This window comes from Thermobia domestica, chromosome 6 (genome assembly GCF_964235325.1).
Source record: "Thermobia domestica chromosome 6, izTheDome1.hap1.1, whole genome shotgun sequence".
NCBI classification, from domain to species: domain Eukaryota; kingdom Metazoa; phylum Arthropoda; class Insecta; order Zygentoma; family Lepismatidae; genus Thermobia; species Thermobia domestica.
In genome coordinates, this window is record NC_137459.1 from 8837191 (window position 1) to 8858714 (window position 21524).

The 21524-nt window shown below is 35.5% G+C and overlaps 1 protein-coding gene across 2 annotated transcripts in view; it reads right to left on the minus strand.

Annotated features, from left to right (window-relative positions):
- Positions 1 to 14643: 14643 nt before the first annotated feature.
- Positions 14644 to 21524, minus strand: part of LOC145687838 (glycerophosphocholine cholinephosphodiesterase ENPP6-like) — a 118128-nt gene continuing 111247 nt past the window's right edge. For both annotated transcript variants that reach the window (XM_081761293.1, XM_081761294.1), the window contains exons 8-10: positions 20366 to 20486; positions 17761 to 17892; positions 14644 to 15519 (exon numbers count right to left, since the gene is read on the minus strand). In XM_081761293.1, coding sequence (XP_081617419.1) covers positions 15308 to 15519; positions 17761 to 17892; positions 20366 to 20486 — 465 coding nt within the window. In that variant the 3' untranslated portion in view covers positions 14644 to 15307. The remainder of the gene's footprint in view (positions 15520 to 17760; positions 17893 to 20365; positions 20487 to 21524) is intronic.

The following is a 21524-nucleotide window of genomic DNA, read 5'->3' on the forward strand; positions in this document are numbered from 1 at the left end:
TTTTTTGCAATTAAAAACATTCTTATTTGTGGCATCGATAATATTGGTATGTTAGTTTATGTTGGGTGGTGCTTTTTTAGGCTATGTTGGTTTTATAAGTGTAGATTAGTTTAGGGTAAGTTTAGGTAGGTTAGGGTAGCGAAATGGAAATGTGTTTATAGGCTACAGAACTGTATTAATTTCGTAATATTTTCGTTTCAGGAAAGATTGCAATATTGCAACGATATATTGCAATAGGTTCTAATATTACGTGTTTTTCATTTTGCTATTTACAATAATAAAATACTTGAAACAAATATGGTAACACAGATACCCAAGGGGGGTACAAATGTACCTCAGTGTAGTTTTAGCCACATGCGTAAGCAGACCACCTTACAACATGATTGTTATTAAAGAAATGTTTTCTCATAGTACGAGCCACAACGTAAAGAACGCTAATCAACCTCGGATGTCTGTGACATAAAATATACAGTAAAACATATGCATGGGGTACGTTTGTACCCCCCTTGGGTATCTAAAGGTTAACTTATACCAGGTTGATACAATAATAATTGCTGTTTCTTGTTAATTTAAACTTTGATCTTAATTTTTTTGAAAAACTTAACAATGATCAGTAATATACCATTTTAAAGAGCAAAGTATTATTGTAATTGATTTTGTTCTGTTTTTGTTTTAGGCTGTCTTAAGTAATGATGAAAAGAAAGCATATTCGAGCCATTTTACTGTACAAGTTCAAATTGGGACGTAAATCTGCACAAACTGCTTGCAACAGCAACCAAGCGTTTGGTCATGGGACCATCAGTGAAATATACAACTGAACATTGGTTCCAAAAGTTTCGTCAATTGAACGAGAGCCTTGAAGATTAGGAAGATCATAGACTTCTTTCTCCGACCAAGAACTATTAATTGAGGGTCGTTATCGAAGCAAATTCACGCAAAAGAACTCGAGAGGATGCAGAACTACTTCACTTACGTCAACAGTTGTACGTCATTTACACAGGGTGGGAAAATTAGAAAAGCTCGATAAATGGATGCCTAATGACCTGAACGCAAACTAAAATCTGTCGATTCGAAGTCTGCCCTGCCCTGCACGTCTTGAAACAACAACATACCACTGCCTTCTGTGCGAGCGATCCGGGGTTAGATTCCCGGTGGGGGCACTCGGTCGACAAAGTGTAAAACGCTTTTTTAAGGCCAGCCATCTTCCTGGGTTTTCCTCTTTCACATTAGGCAAATGCCGGGGTCGTACCTAACATACATATCTCAGGCCGCTTCCTTCCTTCCCTTTCCCCGGATAGTGTTCTCGCCGAGGGACGTCATCCCTCAAACGTGACGGGCCAAAATGGCCATAAATGCCAAAAACCCAGAAATCTAATTCCTAAAAACCTAAACAAACACCAGTGTCGTCACATGGAGGAGTGTAGTTGTGTGGTATGATAATCTCAATATTGAAACCGGACGTGGTAGATTTTTTACCACTTCCGGCTTTAGTAGGGTGGACATCAGAGATATTCTTGGGACGCTTAATAGATTGCAGGAAAGCACTTCATGCTATTTGTAACCGTGTTTGCTATATAGTGATCACCGCTACAACCGGAAGTAGTTTTTCTGACCGTTCCAGTTTCAATAAAGGTATTAGAATGAAAACTAAATATTTTCTTGAAACGCTGAATTGATCGGAGAAAACTGCAATTTGATACCCTTTATACTCTATAACGATCAACGTTCAAATCTGAGGTGATTGATTTCTCCCAGCTCACTTTTAGTAGATACTAGCTGAACCTGCGCTCTCTACACAGCGCATCATTAACATCTGAGCATGAATCTCTCTGTCGTTCGTCACATCTGTACCTGTCCCTTTATAGACACAAGTGAGAGACGTCTTGATAAAAATCGGCAAGGGGTACCATAAAGGGAAGATTTTTTTTTTTTTTTTTTTTTTTTTCAATTTCTCGCACCGTATGCAAGATTTGAGCCTACTTCCGGTTGGAGTTTAAAATTCGTGTATGACCAGTGCTTTCTTTCTTGCATGCAGTATGTAGTAAGCAAATACATTATATAGGGTATACACAATTAATCAATGTCAGTGATATATGGTGTTCATTGGGCAAAACACTGCAAACAAAGATTCATCTTACAAGGGAGGGTCACGAAGTTGCTCCGCTGAGATCCGAACGAGACAATTGTGTTTGCATTTGATACGTTATAACTAGACGGATACCAAAGTTATACGTGCCACCGGACGGGATATCGTGAGCTACAACATATTTTGTAACGTAAACGTTACAACAAATTACCTGGCAGAAAAGTTTGAATCGAGTTATTTGTTCTGAAACAGTTGGATAAATGGAAAACTCGGCGAACACATATCCCATCATTTTCAAGGACACACTTTTTGTGGTAAAAAACTTTGCCTCAGGGTCCAGACGAAGTCCAACTCAAAATTTTCAAATGGCAAAGGGGGTTAAAGTCACATTGTTTGAAAGCTGTTGTAAATGAAAGAAAATGAAGCAAGTCTCGACTCTCTGGACAACCCTGTGCAAAATGGCGGTGGGTCAAAATGTAAACAAAAACTTAATTGAAAATTTATAGGCACCTTGAATCCAGGACTACCGCATAAAACCTATATCGAAAGGATAGGCATACCAAACTGCTGAAGCTAGGAAAACCAAATTTAGCATGAATGTTGACCAGTAGGTGACGAAAAGATGCGAAATGTTCAAAAACGCGACATCTTGAGTTGAAAATGCCACACTATGTATCGAACGCATGTCCAGCTCAAACCACTGGTGTTGCAGAAGCGAAATGTAGTATTTACGTTTATGATTAATAGCAGATATCCTCAAAATATCAGAGTATCATCTGTAATCCAATGTGGCTGCCAATTGAAATATAGGCCGCACAAGAACACCCCCCAGCACATCTTAGAAGCTTGCCATGACTCACTGTTACATGCGTTGTCACACGGTGACGTCATCCTATTGGGTGATTTCAACCTTTCCATCACATGGCAGGACAGCAAGCATGGCGTCACTAAAGATGGAAACGACAGTTATTTCATGGACAATTTTATTCATGGACTTGGTCTAGGTCAACATAATATGCATAATACCCGCAATAATAGCAATCTTGACTATATTCTCTCTAACTTAAAACCTCGTTGTGTTGTCCCATGCAGAAATCTTTTTCCCTCGGATCACGATTCCTTGGATGTTTCTTTCGATTTCCTCCCCTCCACTACTACAAACCAGCCCCTCAAAAGTAGGTCACAACTTCTTTGGAAGAAAGCCCCCTGGGGTGACATCTGCCGGGCTATTGATCTGTTTCCTTGGTGTTAGAGGTAGGAACTGTTGACGACGCTGTGGACTTATTTACATCTGTTGTCCACTCAGCCATAAAGGACTTTGTGCCGGTGAAAGCATCAAAATCGAACAGGTTTCCGGTCTGGTACGACAATGAACTTCGTGAACTTCTTAAAAACAAAAAGCTTGCCTGGACTCTATGGAAATCACATCCGAGTGACTACACATACAAAAACTTTGCTAGAATTAGAAGTCTTGCCAAGAAGGTACAGCGGCGTAAATATTTTGAATACATGGACTCAATTGGTAATTTTACTGTTAGTAACCCTAAAGTCTTTTGGTCTGTAATTAAATCTAGAACAAAATCTCCGGGCATACCGGCAACAGTTCAAGATGAAAATACTGAAGCGAGTGATGATCAAAGACCCGACTTCTTCAATAACTACTACTGCAAAACATTTACTTCCCTTCCCTCTACAACCCATCTTCCCTCTCTCCGCTCCATCTGTTCGGACACCTTATCCAATCTCTCTACCACCCCGGGCGAAGTTCTGGCTCTCTTGCTATCGTTATCTCCACACAGATCACTTGGACCTGATAAAATTAGTCCTCTCTTTCTCAACAAAACTGCTTCAGTTATTGCGGTTCCTCTATCTATCTTATTCAATAGATGCTTCAAGGAAGGGTATTATCCCACCAGTTGGAAACTAGCTCACGTGACCCCAATATATAAATCAGGACTTAAAGATCATGTATCCTCCTATAGGCCAATATCTCTTCTTTCTGTAATATCACTTATCTGCGAAAAAATAATCAAAGACAGGCTACTTAAATTCACCTCACCTTACATCCATAGTTCTCAGCACGGTTTTCTACCGAAAAGCTCAAGTCTCTCAAACTTAAGTACTCTTCTTTCCTGTGCAGTCAAATGTATGAATAACAATACTCAATTAGATTTTATCTACTTTGATCTCTCGAAGGCCTTTGATTCTGTCAGTCACATTCATCTTCTTCATAAACTCTCCAGTAGATTTAATGTACATGGCAAATTTCTCTCTCTAATCACAAGCTACTTGAAGGACCGTAAACAGAGAGTTGTTCTTTCAGGGGCGACTTCTAACCCCCAACCCGTGATCTCAGGGGTGCCTCAGGGGAGTGTACTTGGGCCTCTGCTGTTTGTCCTGTATATGGATGATCTCTACACGCACTTATCAGCTCAACCTAGTGGCCTTCTGCTTTTTGCTGACGATTGTAAGTTATACAGAGAAATATCGTGTCTCCATGACACAACTGCTCTACAGGAAGACATAAATCACCTTACAGGCTGGTGTGAAATGTGGCACTTGAAACTCAACAGTAAGAAATGTGACAGTATTACTATTACTTTGAAAAAGTCTCCTGTTCCCTCCACATACCATATCAACGATTCCCCTATCACACATTCTGCTAGTCATAATGATCTTGGTGTCATCTTTGATTCAAAACTCACATTCTCTGACCATATCTCCTCAATACTAAAGAATTCAATGCGAATGTTGGGACTTCTTTATCGATTCACCGAACTACGCACTGTTTCTTCATTAGCAACTTTTTCTAAGACTTTAATAGCGCCCAAGATCGAATACTGCTCTCCCATATGGGCCATGGCAGCACCTACACATCTCTCCAGACTTGATTCTGTTCTCAATTTCTTCATTGCTATAGTCCGTTTTCGTGTTCCTGCACTTCGAATATTATCTAAGAAGGAGCTCTTGCGACATCTTAATATTCAGACTCCTGAAGTACGCAGAACTATCTCTGACCTGAAATATCTACATAAAATAGTTAATGGAAACTTAAGATCGGAAATATTACTTCAGGAACTATCCTTACGTGTCCCTTCCCGCATCACCCGGAATACCCACCTATTCCATCTTGCCCGTCCTAGGTTGGCTGTTATACAGAGGTCTCTTTTTTATAGAATACCAAACTGTTATAATGAAGTAACAACTGATGTGGACATTTTTTTCGAGCTACCCAGTGTTTGAAAGAGCAATTAAGCGACCTTTGACGGAATAGTTTTACTCTTACACTCTTTTTTCTATGTTGTTGTTATTGCTATCTTGTTTTTTTTTCTTTCTTTTGTTAGCATGTCCCTGTGTAAAATGGCAAAGTTATGCTGTATCTGGGAATTCGTTTAATAAATAAATAAATAAATAAAATATGAATTTGTATATAAATATGCTGCTACTTTTAATATTGTGACAAACCAACAAAGTTTGCGCAGCTCGATGCTCTGAAGTGATTTACCCGTAGTTTGGTACTGCTCGGTAATCTTGTAAATGAATGTTTTGTATATTTGGTATTGCTTGAAATTTTATTTTCAAATCAACGAATGATATACAAATGTAACCATCATGAATACGTTACAATAGAGCCCCCAACCTACTGGTGCAGCAAGTTCTTTCTGTATGAATTACGTATGACAAAATTAGAAAAATACCCGAAGGTATCCAACTTCTGTTTAGCAGTATGAATAGGAAGTCAGAGTTGTGTGTTCATCGCATATTCGTTATTTTCACGTAAAATATATAAAGAGAAACGTGACGAACGTGCATTAGGAACAAAACATGTGTGTTGTTACTGAATGGAATAATAGTTAAAGTGAATCGAAATTGTTCTTTAGTCTTCCTATTGTTTCTAAATACATAATAGAGAAAAATGTAGATTTGTATTTGTATTGGTAGGAATGACACAGGTTTTAAGTGGCTATCTTGGATTCAAGGTAGCCATAGATTTTCAATTAAGCTTTTGTTTACATTTTGACCCGCCGCCATTTTGCAAAGGTTTGTTGTAGAAAGTCGAGACTTGCTCCATCTTCTTTCATTTAACAACAGCTTTCAAACGATGTGCTACTTAACCCCTCTTGTCATTTGAAAGTTTTTAGTTGGATCCCACCTGGGATCCTGTGGGGACCCCGGGATAAGGCGTTTTAAGTTAAATCGTTGTACTTTGAAATTAATGCCTTTCCTGTTTTCACATTTGTCTCACCGTTTTCGATTTATAAGGGTGACCATGGAGTCGAGACTTGCTAAATGATCACGAAGCTAAAAAGATGGAACAAACGCCCCTCGTAAGCTTTTGCACAACTGAACACAAACAAAAGCGGGCCTAATTGCTGAACCATGCATAGTTTTTGAGGTCTAGCATGAAACATATCAAACCATTTAAACTTTTCCGGGCTACGACCATCCTCATGCGCGTGCTTTCTTCGCGCTTTTAACGTCCTCACTTTTTTCTCCATGTAATATTAGTGATTTTTTTTTTTTTTTTTTTGCTATAGTTTATTCACATGCAGAATTACTTTGTGGCCTAAGCAGCAACTTTTAGCACTTTGCCCTCCTGAGATATTACGCCCCAAACATGGCATCAAAATCACAAACTTCAAGTTTCGGACCCCCATAAATGTACGATGCCAGTAGTATAATAGATGTAGATATTTGTGGAGACTCTTTACATGCGATAGTATTCAGCACAAAACTTATGATCCTCCGACCTAATGCCATTCCAAATTACAACCCCTTTAAAAGTGTAATTTTCTGTACTTTTTCGTGTTTTGGTTTGCAACCCTGCATATTTATTTAGAAGCAAGAGTATGTGTTCTCCGTGTACCTCAGTCTCTCTTCTAAACAGCCTTGTGTGTTTAGTGTTCGAGTTCGTCTGATTCGTACGTCCTCAGCAACTGTAGTTTTCGTAAACGCTTGCAAATGCAAAAAATGGCACTCCACTGACAACAAAGATGACCGCCATTCAGGAACATTTGTACATACGACAACGTGAATAATGCTATTGACCTTCTCATACACAAGGTTCGTCACAGTGAAGTTTTTATAATTTTTGGAGATGGTCGAGCAACCACCTTTGGACCATTTCGTATGGATTGGCCCCCTAACAAGTGAGACCACGATGGCTCAGTGGTAGAGCGTTCACCTCTGGTGCGTGGATTCCCTGGTTCGATCTCAACTCGCACCAAGTGGACTTTATGGTGAACAAACACCGTATGCGTGGGTTTTCTCTGGATTCTCCCATTTTATTCATTCCACCGTTGCATTCATTTCTCATCATCACCGTCTCCTTTAGCCTAACCGGCATAACCATAAGACGGAACACTGAAAGATTTCATTTTAAACTCTAGCGAGACCATCACATCAGAGAAGTATTGACAGAATGCGCCAAAATCTGCAAAATTTGACGAGCATTGGTCAATCGAAAGGATCTATAGTTCTACTACACGACAAGCGCACGACACATGTCTCAAATGCCTACACGAACGCTGAATGAACTGAGATACGACCCTAGCTTACTGAACAGGCCTTTCTGCCACCGATTAGTACTTTTTCAATATCTAGACACCTTGCAGAAGGAAATCTTCACCAAAAAGTAGCAACCAAAGTGCCTTTAAAGAGTTAATCACTTCTAAAACTCCTTCCGCCTTATGCAGAGTCGTTTTGATGCATGATTAGCGTCGTACTAAAGGCCTGACTACTACAGGAACCATATGTTAGTCGAACTCTTTAGTATGGTACTAATCACGCGTCAAAATCACTCTGCATACGGCCCCTTATTTTTATGCTGCAGGAATGGACGTTATTCTTGTTGGTAAAAATGCACCGATTCTAATTGTTATCTTGAAGAATAAACTTAATTTTAAGCTTAGGTATACTGCTTTAAAGTTAATAGTTCAAAACCAAAATTATTTTTGCACCAACCTGATATTTTTGTGTAAAATGTTCCATGTTTGATTAACTTTGAAAACTATTCATGTCCACTACACATGCGAAAGATTTGGTATATGTCGTAAACATCACCTCTTAGAAATAATTCCGAACTTACAGTTTTGAGGAAAATAACTATACTGGGTGCGTCAAAAAATGTGCATACACTTTAACTGTCCTAGAAAGCTTATTTTCCAACCTACAAGATTAAATTTGTGGAAAAAGGAATGTTATGCTTCCTCAACAGGTGTCACTAGATTCGTCGGTCTAGCTGCGCAACCCAGTTAGTTGCAAGAGAGCAACATGGCGGACGGATGTTTGAGCTTTGAAGAGCGTAACCAAGTTAAATGTTATTAGAAGTTTGAGAATGTTGTTGCGGTTCAAAGATAGTGGTGACGTAAATGTGGGACAGATATAGATTCAACGGTAACAATTACACGTCTACGAAACAAATTCGAGGTTCATGAAACGGTGTGTGATGGGCAAGAAGGTCGATTAGGGCGACATCACACGGCTACAAGCGCTAGAACTGTTTCAGCGTCCATTACAAAAATCTTCAACGCAAGGGTTACCTGAGAGCGGTGTAAGTGCTAGAAGTGTACTACGCATAGTAAAGATAAGTTGCGTGTGTACATTCCAAAGCTGGTACAACAGCTAAGTGACGACGGCCCAGACCGCAGGATACAATTTGGTGACAGGCGATGGTTACACATGAACCCTGATTTATGGGTAGTGTTGTTTGGTCGGATGAAAGACACGTCAAACTTAATGGAACTGTCGGTAAGTGTAATTGTCTGTGCTGGACTGAAGATAGTCCTCACATTACTGCTGTAAAGGGTGAGAATTTGCCTGCTGTAAATGTGTGGTGTGGTTTGTCTTCTAGGGGACTGATTCTTCCTTACCGTTTTGACGGTACTGTAATTGGAGGAAAATACCGAACAATACTTACTGATACCATTTTCCCTGCCGTTCGTGGAATGTACGGTAATGACAAGTTTTACTATTAATGACGATAGCCGCTCTGCACTATCATAGAAATGTACGAGGATACCTGGATCAAAATCACTGTTGCCAACTCGAATTGGCAAAATGTGACTAAATTCAGGCACAAAAGTCACTGAAACAGGTATTTGTCGAATTTAAGCTTAAAACCAATCTCTCTCTCCTTTTTTCTTTTTATGTGAAACACAACAATCATGGTTGCCACAAACCTTGAAAGTCAGGAAATTTAAAAGAGGTCAGGGAAAGTTAAGAAAATTTTAAGAATTGATCCGAAATTCAGGGAAAATACTAAAAATATAAGTAGTAGTCAGTGAAATTTTTGAGCTTTTGAATTGTTTATTTACACAGCATAGAAGATGGTTCTGAAGTACTGACTATTGTATATTTATTTGTACACGTCAATGCAAAATTCCAATCTTAAAAAGTTGAGATAATGAAATTATGTGCAACTACGAATGTAGCGGCACTTTTTCTGATGTTGCACGTCCTTTATGACATGCGGCAAAGAAGAAGAAAAAAATGGCGTTTTTAATGCAAACAATGATGGCTAGTGTATATATTTGTATATTAATTTTAAACACGATCCCTATTCTTTGTTTTCACACCTTATACTCTTAAATTTTAGAGCCCTAATATGTAATTCGCCATTAACATAAATGTAGCGTATGTTCAAAAGTGGCAATGCTAGAGATTATTAGTAGCGGTTGCATTTGTTTTATTATATTAAATATTAAATATTCTCCGAATCTGATTTTAGCTTCCAGGTAGAGACTCTATTAATGTATTTTCTGTACGATTTTCCGTATTCAAACCAACCTGGAGTTTGGGGACTGTGATATTGTATCTCAGCTCACTTACTGTTGCTGGCAATAGCAAATGTCATATGAAGACAACATTTAATATCACTTTTATTATCATGATTTATTATGATTTGCATTTTGTTTCGTTACAGAACTTTTAACACCGACTCTACAGTGATGGCATCAAAGAAAACGATATTTAGTGGGCACTGGCTTGATTAATCTCTAAATCCGCAGTTTTATGAATGGCTGCGTCCAACTTCCGACAAATTCTATGCTTATTGCGCAGTATGCAAGAAAACTATGTCTGACACGTATGGGATGATAGGCTTTGGTATCACATGCAAAGGGGCAAGGTCACATAAAGCTGATGGAATTGAAGAGCTCCCAAATAACTTCGAAAACATTGTTTCGTGTTATTAGTGGTAGAAAAACTGAAGAACTTCGTTCGTCTAAGGAAGAGAACAATATTAGTGTTCGCAAAGGTGTAGATGACTCTGATGCAGGACTTTAACCAGATCCTTCCCAAACATCTCCTATTCAGCAACCAATAGAAACATATTATTCTGGACAGGACGTAACAAGTGCAGAGGTGATTTGGGCACTGAAATTGATAGACAGTAAAATAGACTGGAAATCCGAAACAGTAATCCCCTTCAGAGTAGTCTGCTTGGTAATGCACACACTTCTCCCACAGCTCCCGCCATTATTGCAAAGACTTCTGGAACGCAGTGGTTTCCAGTTGAATATCGCCAAGCTTTTGACAACATTTGATGCAATATCGATGCTCAAGTATTTCTGTCACTTTACAAAAAGGGTCATTCCATTTCAAATCACCAAATTTTAAAACATGAAAGTGCTTCAATGTCTCAAATTCTCTTCAAAATTTTTTCATACATTAACACCAATGAAATTATGCTAAATTATTTTTTTCCACTTTTTGGATGAGAAATGGACCGGGGAGAAATTTTTGAAAAAATGTGAATTTTGCTTCAATTTCACTTTCCGGCACTCAGCATCATGGAACTAAAATTACCATAGCTTCCTTATTTTTGAAGTTAATTGGCTCATCCAGATGTCAAATGAAAGCGTAAGTTTTGCTCTTTTAGTAGATTCTAAGTAACCTTGCAAAAAGTTACACTGTCAAACATTAATGGTCATACAAAGCAAATTTTAGTTTTTATTTATTTATTTATTTATTAGAAGTAAATGCAGAGAAAACCAAATACATGGAAGTGCGTCGGGACCGTAATACGGCAAATTGTGGAGGCGTTAAAATATTAAATAAAATCTTTTGATAAATTGGATACTTTCAAATATTTAGGATCAATATTAACAGACGAAAATCATATTCACGAAGAAATTAAATGTCGACTAAAAGCAGGGAATTCGTGTTACTATTCGGTTCAAAATCTCTTGTCGTCGCGAATTCTGTCGAGGAATTTGAAGCTTAAAATATATAAAACGATAATCATGCCTGTTGTTCTGTATGGTTGTGAAACATGGTCGCTTACTCTGAGGGAAGAACATGGACTGAAAGTATTTGACAACAGGATCCTGAGAAGAATATTCGGACCCAAGAGGAACGAGAATGGGGAATGGCGGAAGCTTCATAACGAGGAACTACATAGTTTATACGGTTTACCCAACATTGTTAGGGTCGTCAAGTCTAGGAGGCTTAGGTGGGCAGGTCATGTAGCTAGAATGGAAGAAAGTAGAAACGCTTTCAAAGTCTTGACTGGTAGACCCATAGGAAAACGACCATTAGGAAGACCTAGGCGCAGATGGGAGGACAATATTAAGATGGATCTCGCAGAGATAGGAATACAAAGTAGAAACTGGATGCAATTAGCTAAGGATAGAAGTCAGTGGAGAGCTTTTGTGAACGTGGCACTGAACCTCCGGGTTCCATAGGCCATAGAGTTATTTATTTATTTATTTATTTATTTATTTATTTATTTATTTTTACAAATTGTGCCCTTGCTCAAAAGTTACAACTATGAAACTTTTGAAACTTTTTTGTACTTTCATCTTAACACGTACATGGTATAGGTAAAAAATAAAGAGGGTGTTTTTTGTATATTTGTAATTATTATTTTTTGTGTATGTAAATATACAGCTTTAAGGTTTGTTACAAATTGTGTCATTGCTCGTAAGTTACAACTATGAAACTTTTGATACCTTTTTAATAGAATCATCTTAGCACATAAATAATATGGTTAAAAAATAAAAAAGGTGCATTTGGTATTTTTGTAATTTTTTTTATTTTACGTGTACGGAAATATATGATTTTAAGTTTTGTTACAAATTGTGCCACTACACATAAGTTACAACTATGACACTCTTGAAGCTTCTTTTTATAGAATCATTTTATCACATACATGATGTGGTTAAAAAATAAAAAGGGTGCTTTTGGTATTTTTGCAACTATTATTATTATTATTATTATTATTATTTGTGTTTTAAATGTACTGAAATATATAGATTTACTAACAGATTATGCCTTTCCTCTGAAGTAGTAATGGCCAATTCCGGAATTTTTACTTTCCGGATTCCGGAAAGTAAAATTGGAAAAATTTCGGAATTCGAAAAATTCCGATTTCGGAAAAATCTGGAATTTGGAAAAATTCCGGAAAGTGAAATTTCCGATTTCGGAAAATTTTGGCCATCCCTACTCTGAAGTGACAACTGTCACACTTTAAAACATTTTCAAATAATCATCTTAGCAAATATTAGGTATACTTAAAAATAGAAATGGTGTAATGTGTAGTTTTGGTATTACTATAATATTATATTTTTGTACTTTAACTATGACTTTCAGCTTTTTTCCCAATTGTACCATCGCTTACAACTATCAAACTTTTGTAACATTTTATAGGATTAGTTTGCATTTACTAGATATGATTAAATAACAAAAAGGGACACTTTTTTTTTTTTTTTTTTTTTTTTTTTTTTTTTTTTTTTTTTTTGTAATAATCTTGCGATTTTGTGAAGGGAAAATATAGGCCTAACAATGTGAGGGGTTGAGTGATTATTACAAACCCTATCAACAGAAATAAGAAACTAATGTACATAGATGAAAACAATAAACATATATACCGGTAATACTTCTCAGAAATACATAGATTTACGTACAAAATGTTGTGCTCTATATTTCACAGCTCATTCTTTTCATTGATTATATGATGTCTTCTTTTAATTTTGCTCTCAGTTGCATAAATCCGATCTGATTGGCTTGTAAGAGATGAAACAGGAACTTCCCAGATGATGTTTTCAAAATGTATCCATCACAAGTCTTCATTTTCTGTCCAGTAGAATATAGAAAGCCCAGAGCGATTCATGAATTGCACTCTGACGTACAAAAATAATAATTACAAAAATACCAAAAGCAGACTTTTTATTTTTTTACCATATCATGTATATGCTAAAATGATCCTATAAAAAAGGCTTCAAAAGTTTCACAGTTGTAATTTACGAGCAATGACACAATTTGTAACAAAACTTAAAAATGTATATTTCCGTACATGTAAAATACCAAAAATATAATAATTACAAAAATACCAATAATTTTTTTTTTTTTAATTTTTTAACCATATCATGTATGTGCTAAGATGATTCTATTTAAAAAGTTTAAAAAGTTTCATAGTTGTAACATACGAGCAATGACACAATTTGTAACAAAACTTCAAACCGTATATTTCCATGCATGTAAAATACAATAATAATAATAATAATAATAATAATAATAATAATAATAATAACATAAATTACAAAAATACCAAAAAAAAATATTTTTTAAAATTTTTTAACCATATCATGTATGTGCTAAGATCCAACTATTTAAAGTTCCAAAAGTTTCATAGTTGTAACTTACGAACAATGACACAATTTGTAACAAAACTTAAAACTGTATATTTCCGTACATAAAAAATAATAATTACAAACATACAAAAAACGCTCTTTATTTTTTAGCCATTCCATGTACGTGTTAAGATGAATGTACAAAAAAGTTTTCAAAAGTTTCATAGTTGTAACTTTTGAGCAATGGCACAATTTGTAAAAATCCTAAAATTTGATTTGTATGGTCATTAATGTTTGACAATGTAATCTTTTGCAAGGTTACTTAAGATCTACTGAAAGAACGAAAATTAAGCTTTCATTTGACACCTGGATGAGACCAATAACTTCAAAAATAAGGAAGTTATGGTAATTTAGTTCCATAATGTTGTGCCAAAAAGTGAAATCGAAGCAAAATTCACATTTTTAAAAAAATTCTCCCTGGCCCATTTCTCATCCAAAAAATAGGAAAAAACTTAATTAAGCATAATTTCATTGGTATTTATGTATGGAAAAATTTTGAAGAGAATCTGAGACATTGAAGCACAGTGCTCTAGGTGATTTGACATGGAATGACCCAAAACTGAAATGCGACGACCACTCACTACACGCCTTCACTCGTTGGCCGACTGCCAGCGACTGACAGTTTTCGCGGTCAGGAAAAAAAATCGCGATCGCGCATGAGTGTCCCCTCTACATCTACACTGAAGAAAATCTCCCTTGCTTCATTGGTTTACACGGGATAAAATAAGGTTTGATACCTTTTGAACATACCTTGTATATTTTGTTTATACTGCATAAATGTTTCAGTAGTAAGTACAGCATGATATGATTTAAGGAATAGAAGCGAGAAAGTTTACGTATTGTTTTTCACTATCATTTATTTTTTAAGTACTATTGTTTTAAGTCAAAATAGGGTTTCGAAATTAGCATTTCAATTAAAATCAGTATAATTAAAAACAATGTTTTATTGCTTTATGTACAAAATAATTCACAGAAGAAAATACTATGTTTGAAATAAATCTGTGAGTTGAAGAAAGTAAGTTTCACAAATAAAACTGAAGACGAATTTTGTTTAGAAATAAGTATCTTATAGTACTTCTTTCAAATCACAGATTTAGTTGTACTTTTCTTTCTATGGAATGTCTGTTCAAAATGAACAATCTTTTTAACATATTCTACACTAACTTCGGAATAAAACTGTCCAATCTGAAATTTCTGTACCTTAAAAACAAGAAGTTCTAATCCAGCCAGAACTTATGAATTCATTCAAAAGTTGGAAAAATGAAGTTTTGATTTCAGTGTAAATTCGTGTTCAATGTTGCATTTGCTCTTAATATTTCTTCTAACAATTTCAGAATGTACTAATTAAAAGGAGTAAACGGTTCCTTGATTAAATTTGCAGGAAGCTCTACAAAACATACTATCTATTAGATGGATCTTTAGAAAAAAATTATTCGAGGGAACTAGATTTTGAACGTGGTTCTACTAATTAACTACATTAAATTTACCGTATCAGATTTCTTTCTTTTTTTTTTTTTTTTAATAGAAAAACACTTATCAAATCACATCCATACTTTCTTCATTTTTCTGTAAAAAAATATTACATACTTTACAGGAACAATTTAGATAGTATTGTAGTAGAACACAAGGCCAAAAGGTAAGTTGATAAGCAGATGTTGAAGCCAGCAGCATCACTCAACATATATCTGACGTTGCTCCATGTTCCATTATGAGGCGCTGGAGGAATCTTTAGTACATAGGTCATTATCTGGTAGACGTCTACCATGTCGATTGGATCCACCACAAGTTTGTCCTCAAAATCTGAAATTGAAATTGCTTCTGTAGTTGTTCGACTTCTAATGAATGTTACATTCCTGTACTTGCGACAATTAGCAACTTGGCTTCAAGCTTGTGTTGACATTCACTTTTATTGACTTTATAATAAAAAAAAAAAAAAAAAAATCATAATGGTAAAAATAGTTCATTCATCCTAAGTTCATTTTTACTAGTTATAGCTCCAAAGACTACCTGATTATAGAAAGTACATAAATAGCACTGAAAGATGTTAGATAATACAGGGTGGCTACAAAGTCCCGGTGCCCCTTGATAAATGCTAATGTAAGTTTTCCCGTTACCTCCGTATAAATGCTAATGTGAGATTTCTCATTGTTTCAGATTGTGTGAACGATGGTTGATACTTCCAGTTACAGTATCCACTTGCCTGGCCACCACGAAACCCAGACCTCACCACATGTGATAATGCTCTATGGGAATTCATAAAGGGCATCGTTGCACAAAACCTTTACGATACCACTGCCGAACTGACAGAAGTTGTGAAACAAGATTTCACTCAAGTTACACCTGCAATGCTCCGCAAAATGTTGCACAGAACCTGGTGGCGTATTATCCGTTGTCATGAGAATGACGGTCGACAGACTTATCTTTTAGATACTTAATGTTTTCTGTCTCAATAAAACTTCAAAGCTAGAAAATCATAGAATATGGAAACTTATATACTAGTGACTTATCAGTGATGGAATAAAACCATAAATAATTGTGCTGATGGAGGTAGAAACCGGATCTCACTGTCTCTGAATTCAAGTAACTTCTCATTTATCCCACGATTTTGACGCAAATTTTATTGGAGTCCATAAGTATTTTTGTTCTAGTCGTCTTTCTTAATTTTTGTATACCAGAGACGCCCGTGTTAAAACTCATTCTTTAATAACAACACAACAGAACGAAAGGAAATAAATTTACGTTAGCACATTATGGCATAAGAGTACAGAAACATAAAAACTTCCCAAGTGATCTCCAGTACAAACAGTAACTGCCTGGTAAATATCCAACAATGAAACCATATCGACTAATCACAAAGTAAACATGAGTGAATTTACTTTTTCTGGTTTTGATCCCGTTCATTATTGGCATTATTGCTCATTGTTGACATGCACAAAAAATATTTGATTTTTTCTTTCAAATGTAACCAATTTCTTTTAAACACGATTATCCAAAGCGACGTAAACCACTTTAAAGTATTACAGTATTTGAAACCTTGAACTGGATCTATTTCAGTTTCTTGTTCAGCCAATGCTGCAATATGCACAACACATCAGTTTCACACAATTCCTTTTCCAAAAGAACTTTTAATTCAGTTAATTTGTTTCCTAATTGTTAGACATTATGATGTAAGATTTGAAGATTCATTTCTCTAGACTCATTTACATTTATCCTTCTTTGTTGACCAACTTCAACCCGAAAAAGATGGTCCTGACTGGAGAGCATTAAAAAAGGTACAAAGTTTCATTATACTACAGTAAACTGCCATTATCCGCAGAATATGTGTGGCACAGCTCAGCAACCACGGATAAGCAAATTCCGCGAGTAATTCGCAAAATTGGCGAAAAAGGACACAAATCAGCGCAAAAATGCTTTTCAAGAACTTTTAATTACAGTAGGGATCCTACACAGTTATGACTTAATAATCAGTAGTTTTGTGTATTTAGAAGTTTATTGGTTTACTATTCCATTTAAAAAAATCGTTCACCTACTTTTTTCGCATTAAAACACCTATCTTTTATTTGTGATTAGCAGAATACCCGTTCTTCGCACGGGGAGAATACATTTCTTTTTGAAATAAAGAGGTGAATTTGGATTTAAACGGCATCGGAAGTGTCACTCTTCACCTCAGCGATTCAAAAAACTATGGATTGGACACTAATATGAGTCATTTTTGATCATTTTTATATATCTCCTCTACGTTGTATCGTGAAAGTGGAATGATAAAAATTATCCCAGATCAGAACCTCATCTATGTTTAAAATTTGATAGAGATCGGTCGGGTGGTTCAAGAGATATGAAGTTACAAACACGGCCTTTTTCATTTTTATATTTATAGATTGAAGATTTAAAAAAAAATCATTTAATATTGTAGTTTATCATCATACAATCCGACCGCGGATAATCGGAAGTTTACTGTATTATTATTTTTAACGAACATTATTTTGGAACATATACATGGATATCATTTGAATGGTAGAAGATTTTTCATTAAGAACTTACCTGGCCCCCATGCCATGAATAAAGCATTCATATCAGCGTACGTTGGATCGTAACCGTGCAGACCAGGCCAATTGATGTTCGGATTATCACGAGGTATTTGTTTCGGACTTTGAGAGCCTTCCACTACATAACCTACATAAGTAAAAAGTAAATGATAAGAATGCACTTATTACTCAAAAGAAATTGATCTTATATAACAATATGACAAGTCGTACTTTTCATAGTAGTTTTCACCAACTCAGTCCCCACATTTTTCAAAATATTTCAGAAATCAGAGAATAATCTTAAAATAAGTAACACTAACGCCACTAGTAAAATGTGCCCACGCCTGGATAATTATTTGATTGCACTTTTTACACTAATTTGAAGTTCCTGAATCCAATCGAACTATTTTCGAATTCATCCACTGAGTGAAGAGTAAAATTACCTTAAAATTGAGGCATTTATATTTATTTATACCCTACATTTGAGATGTTCGATCCCAGCTCGTATCAAGTAGGCTTTCTGATGGACAAATATCATGTGCGTGGATTTCCTCGGGGTTCTCCCGTTTCCTCCCTCTTTCTTCATTCCACCATTTTATTCATTTCTCATCATCACTGTCTCCTATAGCCTGTACACCATAACTGTGGGAAGTAAAATCAGGGCCGGCCCTAGGTAATTTCCTCCCCCTTTCTCCAGAAAGAACGAATTTTGAAAGTCACGATTTTAAGTATGTTACCCCACCATGAACAACGAAGGGGAGGGAAAAGCACTCGCACTCAGAAAGGACTAAACACTACAAGTATAATCTCAATGTGTCTGGTTTTATTTAACCCTTTCACTGTGGAAGGCGACGGAAAAAAATTTCCCTAACCTGCGAATGTCGATTATAGTCGACGTGTTAAAATTTGTCTGTATCTTGGGTTTGTCGATTGTAGTCGCCAAAGGTTTTCTGTGTGATTTCTATTGTTTATCGAAAACAATAGAACACAAACAAAAATGAACGGTACAACTTTGGCGACTACTCTCGACAAAGCCAAGATACGGACAAACAAAGTTTAACACGTCGACTATCGTCGACATTCGCATGTTAAGGAAATTTGGTTCTGTCGACAAAAGTCGACTTCCTCTGTGAAAGGGTTAAATAATAATCTATTATGTTAGTGAAAGATAAACTAAACACTTCCGCAGAGAAAAGACAGTAATCCTTCTTATAAAATTAAACATCTCGCTTCAATCTCAATATATCAGTTTGCAATTCCAGTGCAACTAGCTCTTTTTATCTTTGTTTCTTGATTTCCCTTCTACATCTGTTAAAAAATAAAAGAAAAAAACTTGTTTCCACCTTAAATGATAAGGAAGTTGTTCGTGACTAGTTTTCATATCAAAACAGTGATAACTAACTAAATTAAACAGGCGTTCGCTACTCTTTGAGAATTCAGTTCTTGTGTTTGACAACAATCAAGCAATTCATGCTGGGATTTGTTTAACCGTTTGCTTTGGCGCTGTCCATGTGACCTTAAACTAATGCGACCTAAACATGTTTTATGAATATAGTATTCAAATAGAAGGTCAGTTTAGTAAATTTAACTACCATCATCATGAAGTCTCTTTCCAACAAGAAATATTTATTTTAAATAATATAGTTATGACAGATATTGCCCTCCCGTGCAAGTGCGCATGTTCCACATACAGTGTGGCCCAAAAGTAGGTATACAGTACCGTAGTGATCAGCTCATTGCATTTTATATCATTTCTTATTGCTATCCATCAGGTAGACTTAGTTTCCTTATTGTCTTAATATCGTTTTACTTATATCTTAAGCTCGGAACAGCCAAAGTAAATACATCCATAAACTAGAATGTTATACTTGATCAATGCAGGGGTGTATACGTATTTTTGGGCCACCCTATACAGTAGAGCCGGCCCTGGGTAAAATTGAAAGATTTTTTAGAAGACATTTCTGTCCATTTCATGGATGGATATCACATAATAATTTCATTGAATTCAGTGTCCCTAAATTAGTATAAAAAGGGGAATTGAAAATTTATCTAAACATGAGCACTTTTATTATTGCGGTGGTTTTTTTTCTGTGTAATTTTTTACAAAGTATAAAACTCTAGCCTACCGAGAAAACTAGTCAATGTTTTTGAGATAGTCTTCAGTTCTTTCTCACACCTCTAAGCCCACGGAGTCCTAACTCATTGAAGACGTATTTTTTGACAATGGAAAACAAACAAAGAAACACAAATAATTTCACTATGGTATTTTCTAAATAATAATTACGCATATAAAATTTTATATTTATTCTTTGATTTCCAAAGTAGTTTGAAAACAGACAACATTGAAGAGCTTTCCCATATAAAGTTTGACTTATTATTAGACAAGTTCAAATATGAGACTTGAAAGCAAAGATATTATTTTTTAAAAAAAGTTATTTTATGTAATTCGTATCATTATATTTCCAAAAATCAGCCAAGTAATACTATCCAAAACATAACTTGTTGTTTTTCAAAATTTTTGTAACCAATTGTATATTTTTAAAAGATAACAAGAAGTCTTTTTTTCTACATGTTAGCAACATAGAACAACGAATCTTAACTGTACTTCAGTAATAACTTACCAGGTAATGCTTGTACAGTGATTTCCTGGGCATATTGTGCATTCTTGTAATGAAAGAATTCAGGGATATCTCTCTTTCTGTAGATCTGAACACCTCTCATTTTACTAAGATCTCTATATACCTGGAAAGGAAGAAAAATATAGTTCAACACAAGCTACTTATGGATTAACATGTATATCAGCCTTTCCCAACCTTTTTCAACTTGCGGCACACTATGGGTGTTACTTCGATTCTCACGGCACACTTATAGATATTATTATTTGTAAATATAAAACACAGTGGTATTTTTTCCGTGATTATTGATCTTGTCACAGAGAAGAAAGCTCTATCACTGTTTTTTCCCGTGGTAAATAATTATGCTTATTTTTCATTCTAATTTAAAAATAGAAAAAAAAATGCAATGAAAAATTGGACTCAGGTTTTTAAAAATACGATTTTCTTTAAAAAAAAAAACTGTATCCAACCTTTTTACTAAGAAGGAAGGTCACTAAATAACGAACAAACAAACAAATCTCTCTTACTTTTTAAGCACAAATGTAGGTAATTTTTTTGAAAGGATTGAATGATATTTTAAATTTTCAAGTTGCGAAATAGTCTGCAACAATAAAGAAGCAATAATGATCATAACAATGATAACCATATTTTTTCAACATTAGAAATGTACAGAACAATAACCCGGTACACTGAGAAAAAAATGTAGGTGGCGTACTTAAAAAGATAGGTTACATGCGTAATTCGTGGTTTTTGAGCTTAACGTACAGCAGACGTATAACTAAAAATGCATGTTTTATAATAGTTTCCGTGTAAGTGTTCCGCCTATACGTACTTTCTCTATGAAACAATATAGGCGGTCAGGATCTCTCATACAAATGGACGTATATAACATATAGCTGAGGAATGTAACAAGTGCATGCATGTGATATACGGAAAACTGTAAGATGTCAGACATCCTGCAACGGCATGATGTAACATCTAAGGGCAGTGCGTATATAGCATATGCCTCGTACTGATTTCTGTAGTAAGCAAGAGGATTCCGTATATTTGTACAATATACCGCTGTCTGGAGAACGGATTTTTCTCAGTATATGAAACTTAAAATTGTAGATTCATAATAGAGATTCATAGTAATGTGAAATACAAATATACGTTTTTCTCTACG